Raw genomic sequence first — 14,794 nt, 5'->3', positions numbered from 1 at the left:
GGCCTAAAATGTAGGGTTTCCGGGGGTTTTAAGGCATGAAAAACTCGATTTTGACAGTTTTAATAGCAGAAAACCACTGAAAAAGCAAAAAAATCAGTAAAAAACGCTGAAAATCTAAGAAAACAAAATTGTCCCGCCGAACAAATCGGTGTTTTCCGCCAAAAAACTGCCAAATCTCCGAAATTCCGTGTGCCCCGTGGCAAATTAAAGGCGCGGAACACGTTTTTCCACGTTTTAACACGAAAAACGTGTATTTTTTGGGAAAAAACGTCGAAAATCCATCGAAAATAGTGTAAAATTGATGAGAAATTCTGGGAAATGAGCAGTGAGTCCGCAAACACCGCCACGCACAAATGCACAGTTTTCGTCCTCTGGCGCGCGCACTCTCCTCGTTTTGCACGCTCTCTCGCTGGGCTTCAAGTGAAATTTCTTGGAAAACCGTCTGAAAATACAGAAAATATCTGAAAAAATCTGAAATTAGCTGAAAAATCTGAAAAATCATCGAAAATAATGCTAAAATGTTATAAAAATTGGGAAAAACCTGGACAAACCCATATTTTCAAACAAACACCATGACGCAAAAATGCACAATGAGCCGAAAATTGAATTTTCAGCTGAAAAAGCCTTGAAAATCCAACAAATTGCAGTTTATTCAATGAAAAAGCACATAAAATATCAATTCGGGGGTCATCAGGTACGGCGGATTTTGCGGCTGAACACACGTTTTTCGTGGCGAAGTGAGAAGGCGGCGTTGTCGATGGGATTTTCCAGATTGTAGGTGCAAAGGCAGACTTGGGCGAGGCCTCTGAAGCTTAATGAGTTGAGAAAAAGTCTAAAAACGAGGGGAAATCTAAAAAACCGTGGAAAATTGACTGAATATCGAGAAAAATAGGCCAGAACTCTGATTTTTTAGCCAAAAATTCGAATTTCCCGCTTTTTTAGGACTTACGTGAAGCGGGGGTTGCGTTGGAAGCAGATTGGGGCACTTCCCGGCATGCAGCTCTGACAGATCTGGAAAAACCCAAAAAAAAATCCAAAGTTTTCGATATTTTCGCTTCGAGACCCGAAATTTGACAAAAAGTCGTAATATTTTGTCTTAAGCTCGTCACACAGGCAAAGCGGGTACGGTCCGTTTACGGATCTTGGACCGGGAACGGACCATTAACGTGCGAACTACGGATATGAAAAGCGGGACGGACCAATTACGGGCAAACTACGGGGAATGTAAAAAATGGCCATTAAGAGGAAAAAATGGATTTTAAGAAAACGAATTTTTTAAAATACCTATGATACCAGTTGGCTAATTCAAGCATTTTTACGTCGTTAAATGCATTATTCAGAGCAAAAACCACATTTACCGACCGAGATGGCTCTTGAGCCGTAGTTGGGCCGTTTCCGGTCCGTAGACGGTCCGTCGACGGCCCGTAGACGGACCGTAAATGAACCGTCCCGGGCACCAAATTTTTGTTTTTGAAAATTTCAGGTTCTAGCACGGAAAAAGTGCTCAAATTAGCCAAAGGAGAGTGTAGGCACTTCAAAAACTCCATTTTCATGAACAATTTTTTCGTATTATCCTCCGTTTTGGTGATCATCCGTAGTTTGGCCGTAGCCGGTCCGTAGATGGTCCGTAAATTAACCGTCCCGGTCGGCAAAACTGCACTTTTTAAAACTAAACCTTGAATCAGGCAAAAAATTAGCCAACTGGCTACAATGAACCAAATAGCATTGTAGGTACTTCAAAAACTCAATTTTCATGAAAAAAAAAATCCTCTGGGCAACCATTTTGTCTATCATCCGTCCAACTGGTCCGTACGCGGCCCGTAATCGCATGCGATCTAACTGAGGCATGTATTAAGCATGACATTGTGTGTAAAAGAGGTTATATTAATGTAATCCTATAAACATATCAATAAAAAAGATGAAATGCCACAATTGGGTAGATACTGTGTATACGCAACGTTCACTCTCTCTGCTGGTCTTCTTCAGCTGAGCAACAGGAGCATTTTTTGAAATATCATAAAATATTTTACTAACAATACATTCTGGAATCATTCTTTCTGTTCCGTGTGTATTTTAAGAAATTAAGGTATCATTCAAGTAGAACGCATATACCTTATTTCCTCTATTTGTCTTGCAACCCTACGGTCCAATCGAAAATTAGTCTTGCGTGCAAGACTAATAGAGGAAATATGGTAAGTGCCATTTCTGTATTACAAGTAGATGGAGCACGTATACATAGGTAGATGTTGAGAAATATGCGAAATAAGTTCTGAACTTCACGAAACTGTCAATTGTTATCGTTCGCTTTCATATAAGTCCAACGGCAAGATGGAGAATCAGAAACTACTGAAAATACAATCGAAAAAGTTGGTGTAAGACGTGAAAACCAGAAGAAAATGCGCGAGCGCGAGCTGATCGCTATTTATGCGAAGTCTATTGATTTTCCTCGCGTGCGCGAACGGCCAAACGGTAAGGTGATGGGCCAGTAATCAATCGACAGGCAGTGGACAAGTTCAACCCCGGCTGAGGCAGATAGAATTGGTACAACGAAGGATCACCGGAAGACGGTCTGGAGCAAGACCGGAGCTCGGTGGAGCATTGGGAAAGAAAAAGGGGGCAGCTGGAGGGTGAAAAAAATTTTCCCATTTTTTAGTCTCCTTACGGTTCAATTACGGTCCGTTGACGGACCGGGAATCGAACCGTGAACTGTTCTTAAATTTGAGCCGTTCCCGGTCCGTGAACGGACCGTTTTGGGCACTTTCCGCTTTGCCTGTGTCAAGAGCTTTCATTTGACCCCCGTATTGCCTATATTCCGTTAATTTTCGTGTTACGCTCCTTTAAGCTACAGTAACCTGGGCAATTTTCGCGGCGAGACCCAGAAATTTTCAAAATCGCCGGAAACTAGTCGATATGGGGGTCAAATGAAAGCTCTTAATGTGCAGAACTCAAAATTTGTAATTTTCCGCTTGCAGCACGCGTGGCTACAGTAACCTGAGCAATTTTCGCGGCGAGACCCGAAAAATTTCAGAAAAGCTTCAAAATCACCGGAACCTAGTCGATATGGGGGTCAAATGAAAGCTCTCACTGTGCTGAAATCGAAAATGACAGAAATTTCATGAAATTCTGAAAAATGAGCTCTGGAATTTCAGATTTCTAGATTTTCAGCCAAAAAACTTGAAATCCTCGCTATTTCTTTCAAAATCCAAATTTTTCGCCACTCAAAAAGCTAAAACTACTCTAAATTAAATTTCCTATCAATTTTAACCACAATCCACACACCTCGACACAAGTGTACTGATAATCAGCGGATAGAATGGTCGGTGCGAACTCGGAGGCATCACAGATGTGGTCGGCGTACTTTTTCAGAGCCAGCTCTTGGATGGTGGCTTGTAGGATCTGGAACATAAACATGTTAAGGTAAAAGAGTGTGTTTTAGGCTAAATTTTAAGTTAAAAATTTTAAATGGTTGAAAATTGGCAAAGTTATGATATTTTGAAAAAAAAAATTTTTTTTTCAAAAATTCTCAAAACTTTCCCAACTCAAACATGTCTAGTTTTAGGTACAAATTCCTATTTTTAAGCACAATTTCCCTCTAAAACTCACGAAATTTTGCTCCTGTTTCTGCCAGTCGTTCTCGTTGTCAAGGGCGTTGCTGATCAGCTCGCGGTTGATATTTTCAGTCTTTAGCTTGGCTGAAAGTTCGATTTTTCCTTAGTTTTAAGGGAAATCCGTTAGAAAATGTGATTTCGATCATTTTGTTAGTTGAAAACTTTTTGATAGCATTTTTGGTTTTTGAGAAAAATTAAAAAATGCAAAAATTTTTAAAATTTAATTTTTCCAAAAAAATTATTTTTTCTCATTTTTGCCATAACTTTTTTCAAAATTGGAATATTTAAAATTTGTAAAAAGTATTTAATAGAAAATTTAATTTGAAACATTTTGTCAGTTAGTAACTAATTTTTAGCTTGCCTCCCCGCAAAGTTATAAGACTCAGAACGCCTGGGGTTGTTTGGTGCAGGTGACTTAAAACTACTGTAGCTCCGCTATGGTGAGATCTATCAAAATTTTGCAGACAAGCAAAATATAGAAAATTTTACGGACTACATTTTTATAGTTTACAGTTTTTTGATAGCTTTTTTGGTTATAGAGATAAAATGAAAAGTTTAAAAAAATCAATTTTTCTTCATTCAGTAAAATTTGTTAAAAGTTGCTAAAAACTACACATTTAAAAGCAAAAATTCTAATTTCTAACATTTTTGCAGTTTTACAGCACTGCTCTGCGGCAAGACAGTGTGGGAAGGGGAGAGACGCAGAGTACTCTCGCCGCCTGCGTCTCCAATCTCCCTACACTCTCTCACCCTCAACTTCAAACCCTTATATCTCCGCGGAGCCGAGAGCTATCAAAAAATTGTCAACTAACAAAATATAGACCTTGAAATTTTCTATAATTCTTCAGTTAACAAATTTTTTCTAACTCTCCTACTTCACCCGAAAAACGCAAAATTTCCAAATTTTCACTTTCAACTTCCAGAAAAGTTCACATAATTGTGAGAACCTTTTCTGCAAAAATTCACTTTTTTTGATAAAATTTTGCCCTGTGACTCAATATTCCAAAAAGTTTCTTCCGATCACATTTTTTTTGTTTTTCGGTTTTTTTTACAAGTATAAAATTTTAAATTTACGGGGTTACATAATGACATATTAATTGTAGTTTTTTTGGTCATAAAAGTTACGGAGTACATGTCTCTGATCAGTCAAAAGTTAGTTATTACTCATTAAGAAGTTCAAACACTTATTCGAAACAATTTTTGAATTTATCTTAAAAACCACAAGAGCTATAAAAAGTTCTCAACTAAAAAACTGTAGCCCTTGAAATTTCCTATATTTCCTCAATTTTCAAAATTTTGATAGCTCTCACCCCCGCCGAGATAAACCACTTTCAAATTAGTGGTGCTACAGAGTGTGGGCTAGGGGGAGACGCAGGCGCGGCGCGCGCTCTGCGTCTCTCCCCCTCCCACACTGCCTTGCCGCTCAAACTTAAAACCGCTATATCTCCGCGGAGAATTGAGCTATCAAAAAATTTTCAACTGCAAATCAGCTCAGAATTTAATTTTCTATCTAAAAACCTTATTTTCTCTCACCAGACGAGCTCTCAAAGTAGTCCATGCAAAATTCGGGGACCTGTCTGCCCATGAAAACCTCATTTTTGACAATGAAACGACGGATAGATGACGTGGCAGACGGGATGGTGGTGGCAAGAAGCACAGCAATGACAATGAATGTCTTCATGATTACCTGGAAAAATAAGGGAATCACGAAAAAAAAATTTATTTAAAAAATTAAAAAATTAGATGAAAATCGCCTTGAAATCCAAAATTTTCAGCTAGAAATGGCCAAAAATTTGAATTTAACGTTACAATGATCTCTTACATTCGAGGCTTTGAAAAAAAAAAAAAACTTTTGAGAAAAATTTACGAAAACTTATGGAAAACCAGCTTTTGAAAATGGGCAGAGTTTGAGCAAATTCATACATTTTCGAAAGCTCCAATAAATTTCAATTTTTTCAACGGTAGATTAGTTTTGAGAAAGTTGAAATTGCATAAAATTCGTAACTTTGAAAAAAAAATCCCAGTGAAAGTTTTTGACGAAATTTCCCGCTAAAGTGGGCGGAGTTTAGATGCATTTCAGTTTTTTTTTCCAAAATCTAATTTTAGGCTTAATCTGATTATAATCTGCACAAAACTTTCCCAGGAAAATCTTAGAAATCCGAGGCTTCCAAAATAAAAACAACACAAAATTTGAAGGAAAATTTAAAGATAAACTCAATTTTTTACCTAAAAATGGGCGGAGTCAATACAAAATTATATTTTTCTGGAAGTTCAGGAAACCGACAGTCAGTTCAATTAAATAAAGCTTTTAAAAAAAATTGTTGTAAAATTAGAAGAAGCTTTGAAAAGCCCATTCTTGATCTGAAAATCTGGCCAAAATTGTGTAAAAACTAAAATAGTTGGAGGAAAGTAGGCGGAGCCTGAGCAAATTTATTTTTTTTCTGAATGCTCAATTCGAGTTTAATTCAAAATCAGTAATTTTAACACTGAAATTTCGAAATTCTCAAAAAATCAGAATTTTTAAGGTAACACATTCAAAAAGTGGACATAAAAAACTGGCTTAAACTCAAATTTTTTACCAAAAAATGGGCGGAGCCTAACTAAATGCACATTTTTCTGAAAGCTCTTTTTAAGCTTAAGTTGAAACTGATACTACAAACGCTAAAACAAAAAATTCCAAAAAATTTAGAACTTTGGATTTCAAAAGTTTCAAAAAATTTTGAAATGAAAATTTGATTAAACCCCAAAATTTTCCGCTGAAAATGGGCGGAGCCTAACTAAATGTATATATTTCTGAAAGCTTAATATTGGCTCAAGTTGAAAATAGTACCATAAACTTTCAATTTACAAAGGTCCTGAAAATTCAGAATATTGAAGAAAATGTTTTGAACTACTAGAAATGAAAAATTGGATGAAACTCAAAATTTTTCAGCTAAAAATGGGCGGAGCCTAACTAAATGTACATTTTTCTAAAAGCTCTTTTTAAGCTTAATCTAATGTACTTAACATGAACAACTAAAAATTTGAACTCAAAAAAATTTAAGCGTTTAAAAAAAAATTGCCATTTCTAAAATTCCTGGAAAAATCTAAGAATCTGAAAATCTATATAGTGGCTGAAAGTGAGTGTTGACTGACGCAAGTGAGCCCCATCTGAGTGGGTTGAAGCCGAAATTCGTCAAATTTGTAGTACAAAAAAGTACAAAAATTCTTCCCTTCTGACTTTACGCGTCGAAAATTTCCATGTTTTTCATCAAATTTTCTTCGATTTTTCGTAATTTTTTATAGTTATACGATATATACTAAAGGTATGACCAGATTTATCGAAAAAGTACGTGGCACACGTGGCACAGGCAAAATACAGCAGAAAATGGCAAAGTACACAGAAAAATTGGAAGCCAAAAGGGAGTGGAGGTGCTCGGGGAGCTGCTGGCAAAAAGTGGGCGGAGCCAAAAGATGTCACTGCAAATTCAGCGTAACATTGATGGAGATGAATATGTACCTGAATTTAGTGTATTACGAGTATGAAAATTTTGAAAAATTTAGAAAAAAATACGTCAAGAAAAATTAATTTTGAATTCGTCATTTTTTGTGACAAAAATTTTTTTTTTGGAAAATTTTTTTGTCAGTCATTTTTTTCTTGAAAACATTTTTTGCTACAAGCTGAAACTAATTTTGTCAAATGCACAATTTTTTGAGCTTTCAGAAAAGTATAAATACTATTGGCTCCGCCCACTTTTTGGGGAACAAAATTTGAAAAAAATCAGAGAAAAATTTAATGAACAACTTTTTTTTTTCCAAAATATGAAAAAAAAAAAATTCAAGAAAATAAAAATTTCGGCTTGTAGTTTGTAGTTTGTAGTTTGTAGTTTTTAGTCAGCATTTTGTAGTTTGTAATTTTTAAAGCTTACAATTACAGGCTTCGCCCTTTTTTATTAGGGGAAAATTTGAAAAAAAATCGAATTAAATTTTCCCCGAAAATTTAGGAAATCCAAAAAAAGTTGAAATTATGATTTGTAGTTTTTAGTGTGTATTTTGTAGTCTAATATTCGTAGTTTGTAGTTTTAGAAGAATGTAAGTTAGGCTCCGCCCACTTTTTGGCTAACAAGTTAGGAAAAATCAAAACAAAAATCGAATCAAAAACTTTTTTTTCCAAAATTTGAAATTCCAAGAAAATAAAAAATCCGGTTTGTAGTTTGTAGTTTGTAGTCTGTACCATGTAGTTTGCAGCTTTCAAAAAAGGTACTAGGCTCCGCCCACCTTTTTCTTTGTCAAAAAATCAGATTTTTTCAACTTTTTTCTCAAAAGTTGAATATGCCAAGATAGTGAAAGCTATGATTTATAGTTTGTAGTTTGTAGTTTTAATTTTGTAGTTTGTAGTTTGCAACAATTTCCTAAAAATAGAAAACCTGTAAGCTCCGCCCACTTAATGGCAGAGTTTGGAAAATAATTTCTCAAATTTTGGGTCAGAAACTTACCCCAAAACTGAGAAGTTTTTCAGTCAAATTAAAATTTGTAGTTTGTAGTTTATAGTCTAGCTCACCTGTACCAGTTATGTGAGCAATTGTTGTAGTCGAATTGATGCTCGATGTCTGCAAAAAAATCTATAAATAATAAAATCAATCGGTTTTACAAACTTTTTGGAGCTCGTCCGTGGCCTGTGCTCGGCGGTTGATGCACCAAGATCTGCACGATACGAGTAGTACATTGGCACCGTTTGGTTGTTGTTCTGGAAATATTTGGTTACTTGAAATGTACAGCAATCGATAGAAAATCAAATTCTAAACCATTTTGTAGTTCAAAGTTTTTCGATAGCTCCTCTCCTTGCGGAGTTATGCCCCTTCAAAGTTTGAGCGGCGAGAGAGTGTGGGAGGGGGAGAGGCGCAGCGTGCGCGCGCCGTCTGCGTCTCCCCCTCCCCCGCACTCTCTTGCCGCAAAAACTTTGAAAGGGCGTAACTCCGCGGGGAGAGACGCTAGAAAAAAATTTTCAACTAATAAAATGTGCAAAATTTTAAAGCCTATAACTTCTGATAGCTCTGCTAGTTGTTGAAAATATGAGAAAATGTAAATTGTTCGAAATGCAAGTTAAAAACGTAAATTAAAACTGAAAACCAACCGAAAACTCCTTCTTAGCCGGCGGCGCGGAGGCTCTCATATTATTTCCAGTATAGGCAATTGCTTTGAGCTGCCAATCTCCGTGCTCCTCACTCCAACTGACATATTTCTCAATTAGCTCCACGTGCTCCACCGGAATGTACTCATCGATTATGGCAATATTTAGTAGGAGCTCCTGAAAATGGATTGACTGTTAAAATTTAAAATTTTCAATTTTTCATCGAAAATCATAAAGTTGGAATTCTTAAACAGAAAAAAAATGTCAAAAATTTTTTTTTCAAAAATGTAAAATGAACTTTGTGAATTCTTGAGTTTTTCAGTAAAATTTGTAATCATAAAATCTTGAAACCCCACGTGGTGCCAGGCTGTCTCATTACGGTTTGATCTACAAAAAATGCGGGAATTTTTCGCCTAAAAAAATGTGGCGTCAGAACGCTTTTAATCATGCGAAATCAGTTGAGAACTCTGCGTCTCTCCCGCATTTTTTGTAGATCTACGTAGATCAAGCCAGAATGGGACAGTCTGACACCACGTGAAAGCCTCGATTTTCAGAAAATTCAATAAAATTGCTATTTTTCCAACGGGGAAATCCTGAGGTTTCATGGTACATCCTAAAACTCGGTTAAGCCTAAAAAGGGGCGGGGCCTAAGTAGGTGATCCTAAAAAATTATATTTATTTTTCTAGACAAAAATTAAAAAAAAAATATTAGGAAGAAAAACATTTTTCGTAAAAATCTGGGAAAATTTTTTAAAAATCCAAAAAAGTGTTTTCGAAAAATCAAAAAAAAAAGTGGGCGTGGCCTAAGAAAGTGGCGGAGCTTAAATATTTATAATTATACTTTTTTAGAAGCTATATTCAATTTTGAAGTTATTTTTGAAATTTGAGTAAAAAACTTTTTTGACGAAAAAAAAATCTGAAATTTTTTTTAATCCTAAAAAGTGGGTGTGGTCTAAGAAAGGGGCGGAGCTTAAATATTTATAATTATACTTTTTTAGAAGCTCTGTTTGATTTAGAAGTTTGAAAAAAAAAACTTCTTTGACGAAAACTAGTTCTGGAAAATTTTTCAAAAAAAAAGTTTTCGTAAATTCAAAAAAAAAGTGGGCGGGTCTTAACAAAGGGGCGGAGCTTAAATACTTAAAATTGTACTTTTTGAGACGTTCTATTCGATTTTAAAATTATTTTCGAAAATTTAGAAAAAAAAATTTCACAAAAAAATCTGGACAAATTTTTTTAAGTTCAAAAAAAAAAATTTTTTTTAATTTTTAAAAATCTATTTTTGACTTTTTTTTCAACTTTTTTCAAATTTCTAAAAAATCACTAACTTTTCTCAACTGGCGAATATCATCCAACATAGCTTCCACCTGCCTCTGATGGTCCTCTTCCAAATCCTTAAGCTCCGCTCGAGCATCCTTCAGCTCATTGCTAACTTTTTTGATTTTCTTGGATTTTACAAAGGCTTCCTCTTGTAAAGATGAATACCTCTCCTCAATTTCCACTTTTACAGCCGTCCGTTCTTCCAATTGAGTTCTGAGGTGGGCCTCCTGGAATTTGGATTGCTCCAGCTCTTTGTTGTTCACTTCTAGAAGTTTCGCTTGCTCCTCGACTTTTTCCAGTAAGTTTTCACCTCCCACAATAAGCTTTTTCTCGATTTTTTCTAGCTTTGATCTGAAAACAATAAAAAATTCATAATTTTTCGTTTTTTTTGCAAAAAACCACAAAATCTCAAATTCCAGCAGTGCTATCAAAAAAGTTATAATAGGCAAATTGTAGCCCTTAAAATTTCCCACATTTTGTCAATAGAAAACTTTTTTACATCTCTTCTCCGCGCTGAGTAACACCGCTTTAAAAATTGAGAGCTGAGAGAGTGTGGGAGGGGGAGAGACGCAGTGTGCGCGCGCCGTCTGCGTCTCCCCTCGCCTACACTCTTTTGCCGCACGAACTTTGAAACGGCGTAACTACGCAGGAAGTAGAGCTGGAAAAAAGTTTTCAACTGACAAAATGTGGGAAATGTTAAGGGCTATTTTGGTAGGTCGTGTAGTTTTTGACATTTAAGAAATTTTCCACCACAATTGTGTTTTTTTAAATCTTTTTTTGGAGTTTTTCCGTAAAATAAGTAAAAATTGGTAAATTAAAGATACATTAGCCTTTTTTAAAAATATTTTTAGTTTGTTATCAAAAACTTGTGGAATTTCTTTTTTCTGAAGACTTGCAATTGTTTTAAAACTTTTTCTCAAAAATTGTCAACAATTTTTTGCGAAATATCTTCAAATTTTAACTTTTTGAGATTTGAGAATTCTTAAAATATATTAAAACTCATCAGAAAACAAAAAAAGTGTGAAAAAAAAAGTAAAAAATCATAAAACCTCCCCAAAATTACATTCAATCGATAGAAAATAAAATTCTAACCATTTTTCCTTTTGGAAATTTCTCAAAAGCTTGATTTCTCGTTGAGTTATGCCCTTTCAAAGATCGAGCGGCGAGATAGTGTGGTGGTGGGGAGACGCAGACGGCGCGCGCACACTGCGTCTCGCCTCTCCCCACACTCTCTCGCTGTGCAATCTTCAGTGGGGCATATCTCCGCGGAGAATTGAGCTATCAAAAAACTTTCAACGGCAAAAATGTTCAGAATTTAATTTTCTGCACTTTGTACAAATTTTCATATTTCTCACCTCAATTTCTCATGCTCACTCCTAGCTTTTTTCAATTCCGCCTCATTCTCCATCATCTCCTTCACCAATCGATGCGTCTCCTCATCGTTAACCGCCGAATTGACCCGTTCCTCCAGAATTTTCCGCTTTTTCTCCATTTCCACCTCCCTTTCCTGCATTTTCGCTTCCCAGGCCTCTTCTTGATTCTCATCGTCGCCGGGATTTTCTTCTGAAAAACCGAAAAAAAAATTCAGATTTTCAAATAATTTTATGGCTTACCATCCAATATTTTACGCAAAGCCTCAATTTCCAGCTGAAACTTCCTGAGCTGAGCATCCTTGGGATCTTCGTTGATTTTCGCGACGTTTTGAATATTCTTCGCACGATTTGCGTATCTCAGCGTGGAAAGCGTCTCGTCATAATTGTACGTGGCAGGCCCAACGTTTGCAATCTGAAAACTTTCAAATTTTGATAGAAAATTAAATTCTCTACATTTTTGCAATTAAAAATTTTCTCATAGCTCCTCTCCCCCGCGGAGTTATGCAGCTTTGAAGTTTGCGCGGCGAGAGAGCGTAGGGGGAGGGAAGACGCAGGCGGCGCGCGCACACTGCGTCTCCCCTCAACCCACACTCTTTTGCCGCAAGAACTTTGAAAGGGCATATCTCCGCGGGGAGTAGTGCTAGAAAAAAGTTTTCAACTAACAAAATATGGCAAATTTCAAGGGCTATATGTTCTAGGTTGTAAATTTTTGATAGCAATCAGCTCTAAGGAGTTATGTGAGTCAAGGGAGTCTAGGTACTGTGAAACTGTTCAAAAACCTAAAAACCTAAAACCACTCACCATTACAGTCTTCGAATTCCCGCCCAACGAATCCTGCAACAACCGCGTCAACTTTGAGTTTCTATACGGAATATGCGTTGACTTCCCATCCACCAGCGAGCTTATCACATTACCCAACGTGCTCAAGCTCAGATTAATCTTCGCCGCCTCCTTCAACCGCTCTCCTTGTGCTCCAGTTTTGCTCTGGCGCTCTGAGCCGGCCAGATCGACAAGCTGAAGCTTTCCCTGGGTCACCAGGCCATTCCGGCAGGATTCAATGGTTACCGTGAACATTGCATGGGATCGGGAGGATTCCAAATTCATCGCCGTGGCGCCAACTTTTCCTGAAAATCATATCAAAGTTTATATTTTTCAGCCAATTTTTGTCAGAAAAACTCACGATTTTTGCTGCCAAACTCCATCAGTGCCTGCATCTTCGAGGCATTCTCCACAGTAGGGTTCGACAGGTTTCTGACGTAGCTGGAAATTTGGAATTTTTAAAATTTTAAAAATTTTCAGTAGTTTTCAGGCAAAAACTTACACGCCAACATCCGGTCTTTCCTTAATCTCCAGATTCCCGTTGTGATCCTTGGAAAGGAGGTCTCGAATCTCTTCGTTGTAGATTTCAAGGTAGGATACGCGGACGAGGAATCTAAAAATTTGTGTTATTTGATAGAAAATAAAGTTTTAAACATTTTTGCAGTTGAAATTTTTTCGATAGCTTCTCTCACCGCTGAGTTACGCCCCTTCAAAGTTTGCTGGGCGAGAGAGTGTGGGAGGGGGAGAGACGCAGGGTGTGCGCGCCATCTGCGTCTCTCCCCCTCCCACACTCCCTCGCCGGCGAAACTTCAACGCCGCATAACTCGCCGGAAAATGTAGTTATCAAGAAACTTTTTATTGCAAAGTTAATCAGAATTTAATTTTGTATCAATTAGAAATCTTCTGATGCTCTGAAGCATGTTTTTCAATTAAAAATATATTTTCCAAATGTTCGAAGTTTATCAAATTTACAGTGAATAGGTAGAAAATAAAATTCTGAACATTTTCGCAGTTGGAACCTTTCTAGCTTTCCTTTCCGTGGAGTTATGTCTCTTCAAAGTTTTCTGGGCGAGAGAGTGTGGGAAAGGGAGAGACGCAGACGACACGCACACACTGTGTCTCCCCTCAACCCACACTCTCTCGGCATCCAAACTTCAAAGCCGCGTATCTCCGCAAAAAACAAAGCTATCGAAAAGTTTTCAAGTACAAAAATGTTTCAAATTTTATTTTCTACCAGGATTCTATATTTTTAAGACACTTTTCCTCCCAATTTTCAAGCAAAAACCCACGTTGTATCATGCTGGCACTTTGCGATGTGATCAAAAATGTGTGCAAATGAATTTGGAATTATTCCACGCATCTCGACGGGCTCCAAGTCCCCAGCCATTGTGAAGGTCTTACCAGTCCCTGTTTGACCATACGCGAAGATTGTGCCTGAAAATGAATTTGAGATTTTTTACAGATAAATTTTTAGAATTAGTCGATAAAAAATTAAATTCTACATATTTTTGCCGTTGAAACCTTTTTGATAGCTCAACTCCCCGCGGAGTTATGCCCTGTCAATGAATTTGTGGAGAGAGAGTGGGAGAGGGGGAGAGACGCAGGCGGCATGCGCACACTGCGTCTCCCCTCCATCCACACTCTCTCGCCTCGCAAACTTCTAAGCTGCATAACTCCGCAGGGAATTGAGCTATCAAAAAGGTTTCAACTACAAAAATGTTCAGAATTTCATTTTCTATCGATTACCCACATCAAGCCACTCACCGTTATACCCCTTGAGCACATTCTCCACAATGGGTCTCGCCGCGACGTTATACACCGTCATTTGATCCGTATTCGGGGAGAAAACAGCGTCAAAGTAAAAAGTTCGTGGGGGATCCTGGAAAATTCGAACAAATTAAGGCTCTATAAAATACAATCTGAAATAAATCAGGGCGTACCTCCTGGCTCAGGCTCTTAATATTCACAGCCTTCTCCTCATCGTTACAGGTGACTGCAATTTTATGTCCTTGAAGTTTCTCTGTGGTGGATATTGGACGACATCGTACCACTACTTTCACTTTTTCAGCACCTTCCATTGTCTGAAAAATGGGGAAAAAATTAGCGGGAAATTCAAATTTTTCAGAAAAAAAATTATAAAATCAACGCATTTGAATTTGAAATCAAACAAAGTTTCGAAAAAAAAATTGAAAAATGGCTGAAAATTTCAGAGATTTGAAAATAAAAAAAATAAAATTTTACCGCGAAATTATAGAGTCGAGAAAATTTCAGATTAAAGCAAAGTTTAAATTTTGAACTTTTGAAAAAAATTTGGCTATAAATTTCCAAAATTTTTCGAAAAATTCAAAAAATTAAAATTTTTAGTCTATTTTAAGCTAAGCAAGGAAGGGGAGGAGCTTAGTCAACAAGGTAGATCAAAAATAAATTATGAGAAATTTGTGCGATCGTATTTTTTCGATAATAAAATAATATTAAAATTTCGAAATGCCAAAAATTTTTTTTTTATTCTAAAAATTTCAGCATCAACTTCAAACAGGGGTAAGAATAGAAAAATTTAAAAAAAAAAC

The 14,794-nt window shown here is 36.7% G+C and overlaps 2 protein-coding genes and 1 non-coding gene across 3 annotated transcripts; 1 reads left to right on the top strand and 2 right to left on the bottom strand.

Annotated features, from left to right (window-relative positions):
* Positions 1–634: 634 nt before the first annotated feature.
* Positions 635–5,295, bottom strand: hpo-38 (DUF19 domain-containing protein). Its single transcript, NM_001393249.2, has 5 exons — positions 5,142–5,295; positions 3,604–3,692; positions 3,280–3,396; positions 950–1,011; positions 635–805 (listed from the first exon to the last, which is right to left on the bottom strand). Exons 1-5 carry the CDS (start codon positions 5,287–5,289, stop codon positions 691–693), a joined length of 531 nt encoding a protein of 176 aa, NP_001380066.1. The 5' UTR covers positions 5,290–5,295; the 3' UTR covers positions 635–690.
* A 1,613-nt stretch (positions 5,296–6,908) lies between these two features.
* Positions 6,909–14,308, bottom strand: klp-20 (Kinesin-like protein klp-20). Its single transcript, NM_064777.7, has 13 exons — positions 14,168–14,308; positions 13,992–14,106; positions 13,517–13,661; positions 12,730–12,840; positions 12,589–12,668; positions 12,210–12,532; positions 11,649–11,820; positions 11,391–11,598; positions 10,044–10,386; positions 8,722–8,895; positions 8,243–8,334; positions 8,149–8,197; positions 6,909–7,107 (listed from the first exon to the last, which is right to left on the bottom strand). Exons 1-12 carry the CDS (start codon positions 14,303–14,305, stop codon positions 8,158–8,160), a joined length of 1,941 nt encoding a protein of 646 aa, NP_497178.1. The 5' UTR covers positions 14,306–14,308; the 3' UTR covers positions 6,909–7,107; positions 8,149–8,157.
* Positions 11,842–11,891, top strand: Y50D7A.15. Its single transcript, NR_052036.1, has one exon. It is a non-coding gene; the product is annotated as an Unclassified non-coding RNA Y50D7A.15 (non-coding RNA).
* Positions 14,309–14,794: the final 486 nt, after the last annotated feature.

Source organism: Caenorhabditis elegans, chromosome III (assembly GCF_000002985.6).
Source record: "Caenorhabditis elegans chromosome III".
Taxonomy (NCBI): domain Eukaryota; kingdom Metazoa; phylum Nematoda; class Chromadorea; order Rhabditida; family Rhabditidae; genus Caenorhabditis; species Caenorhabditis elegans.
This window is presented reverse-complemented; position numbering and strand designations above follow the sequence as displayed.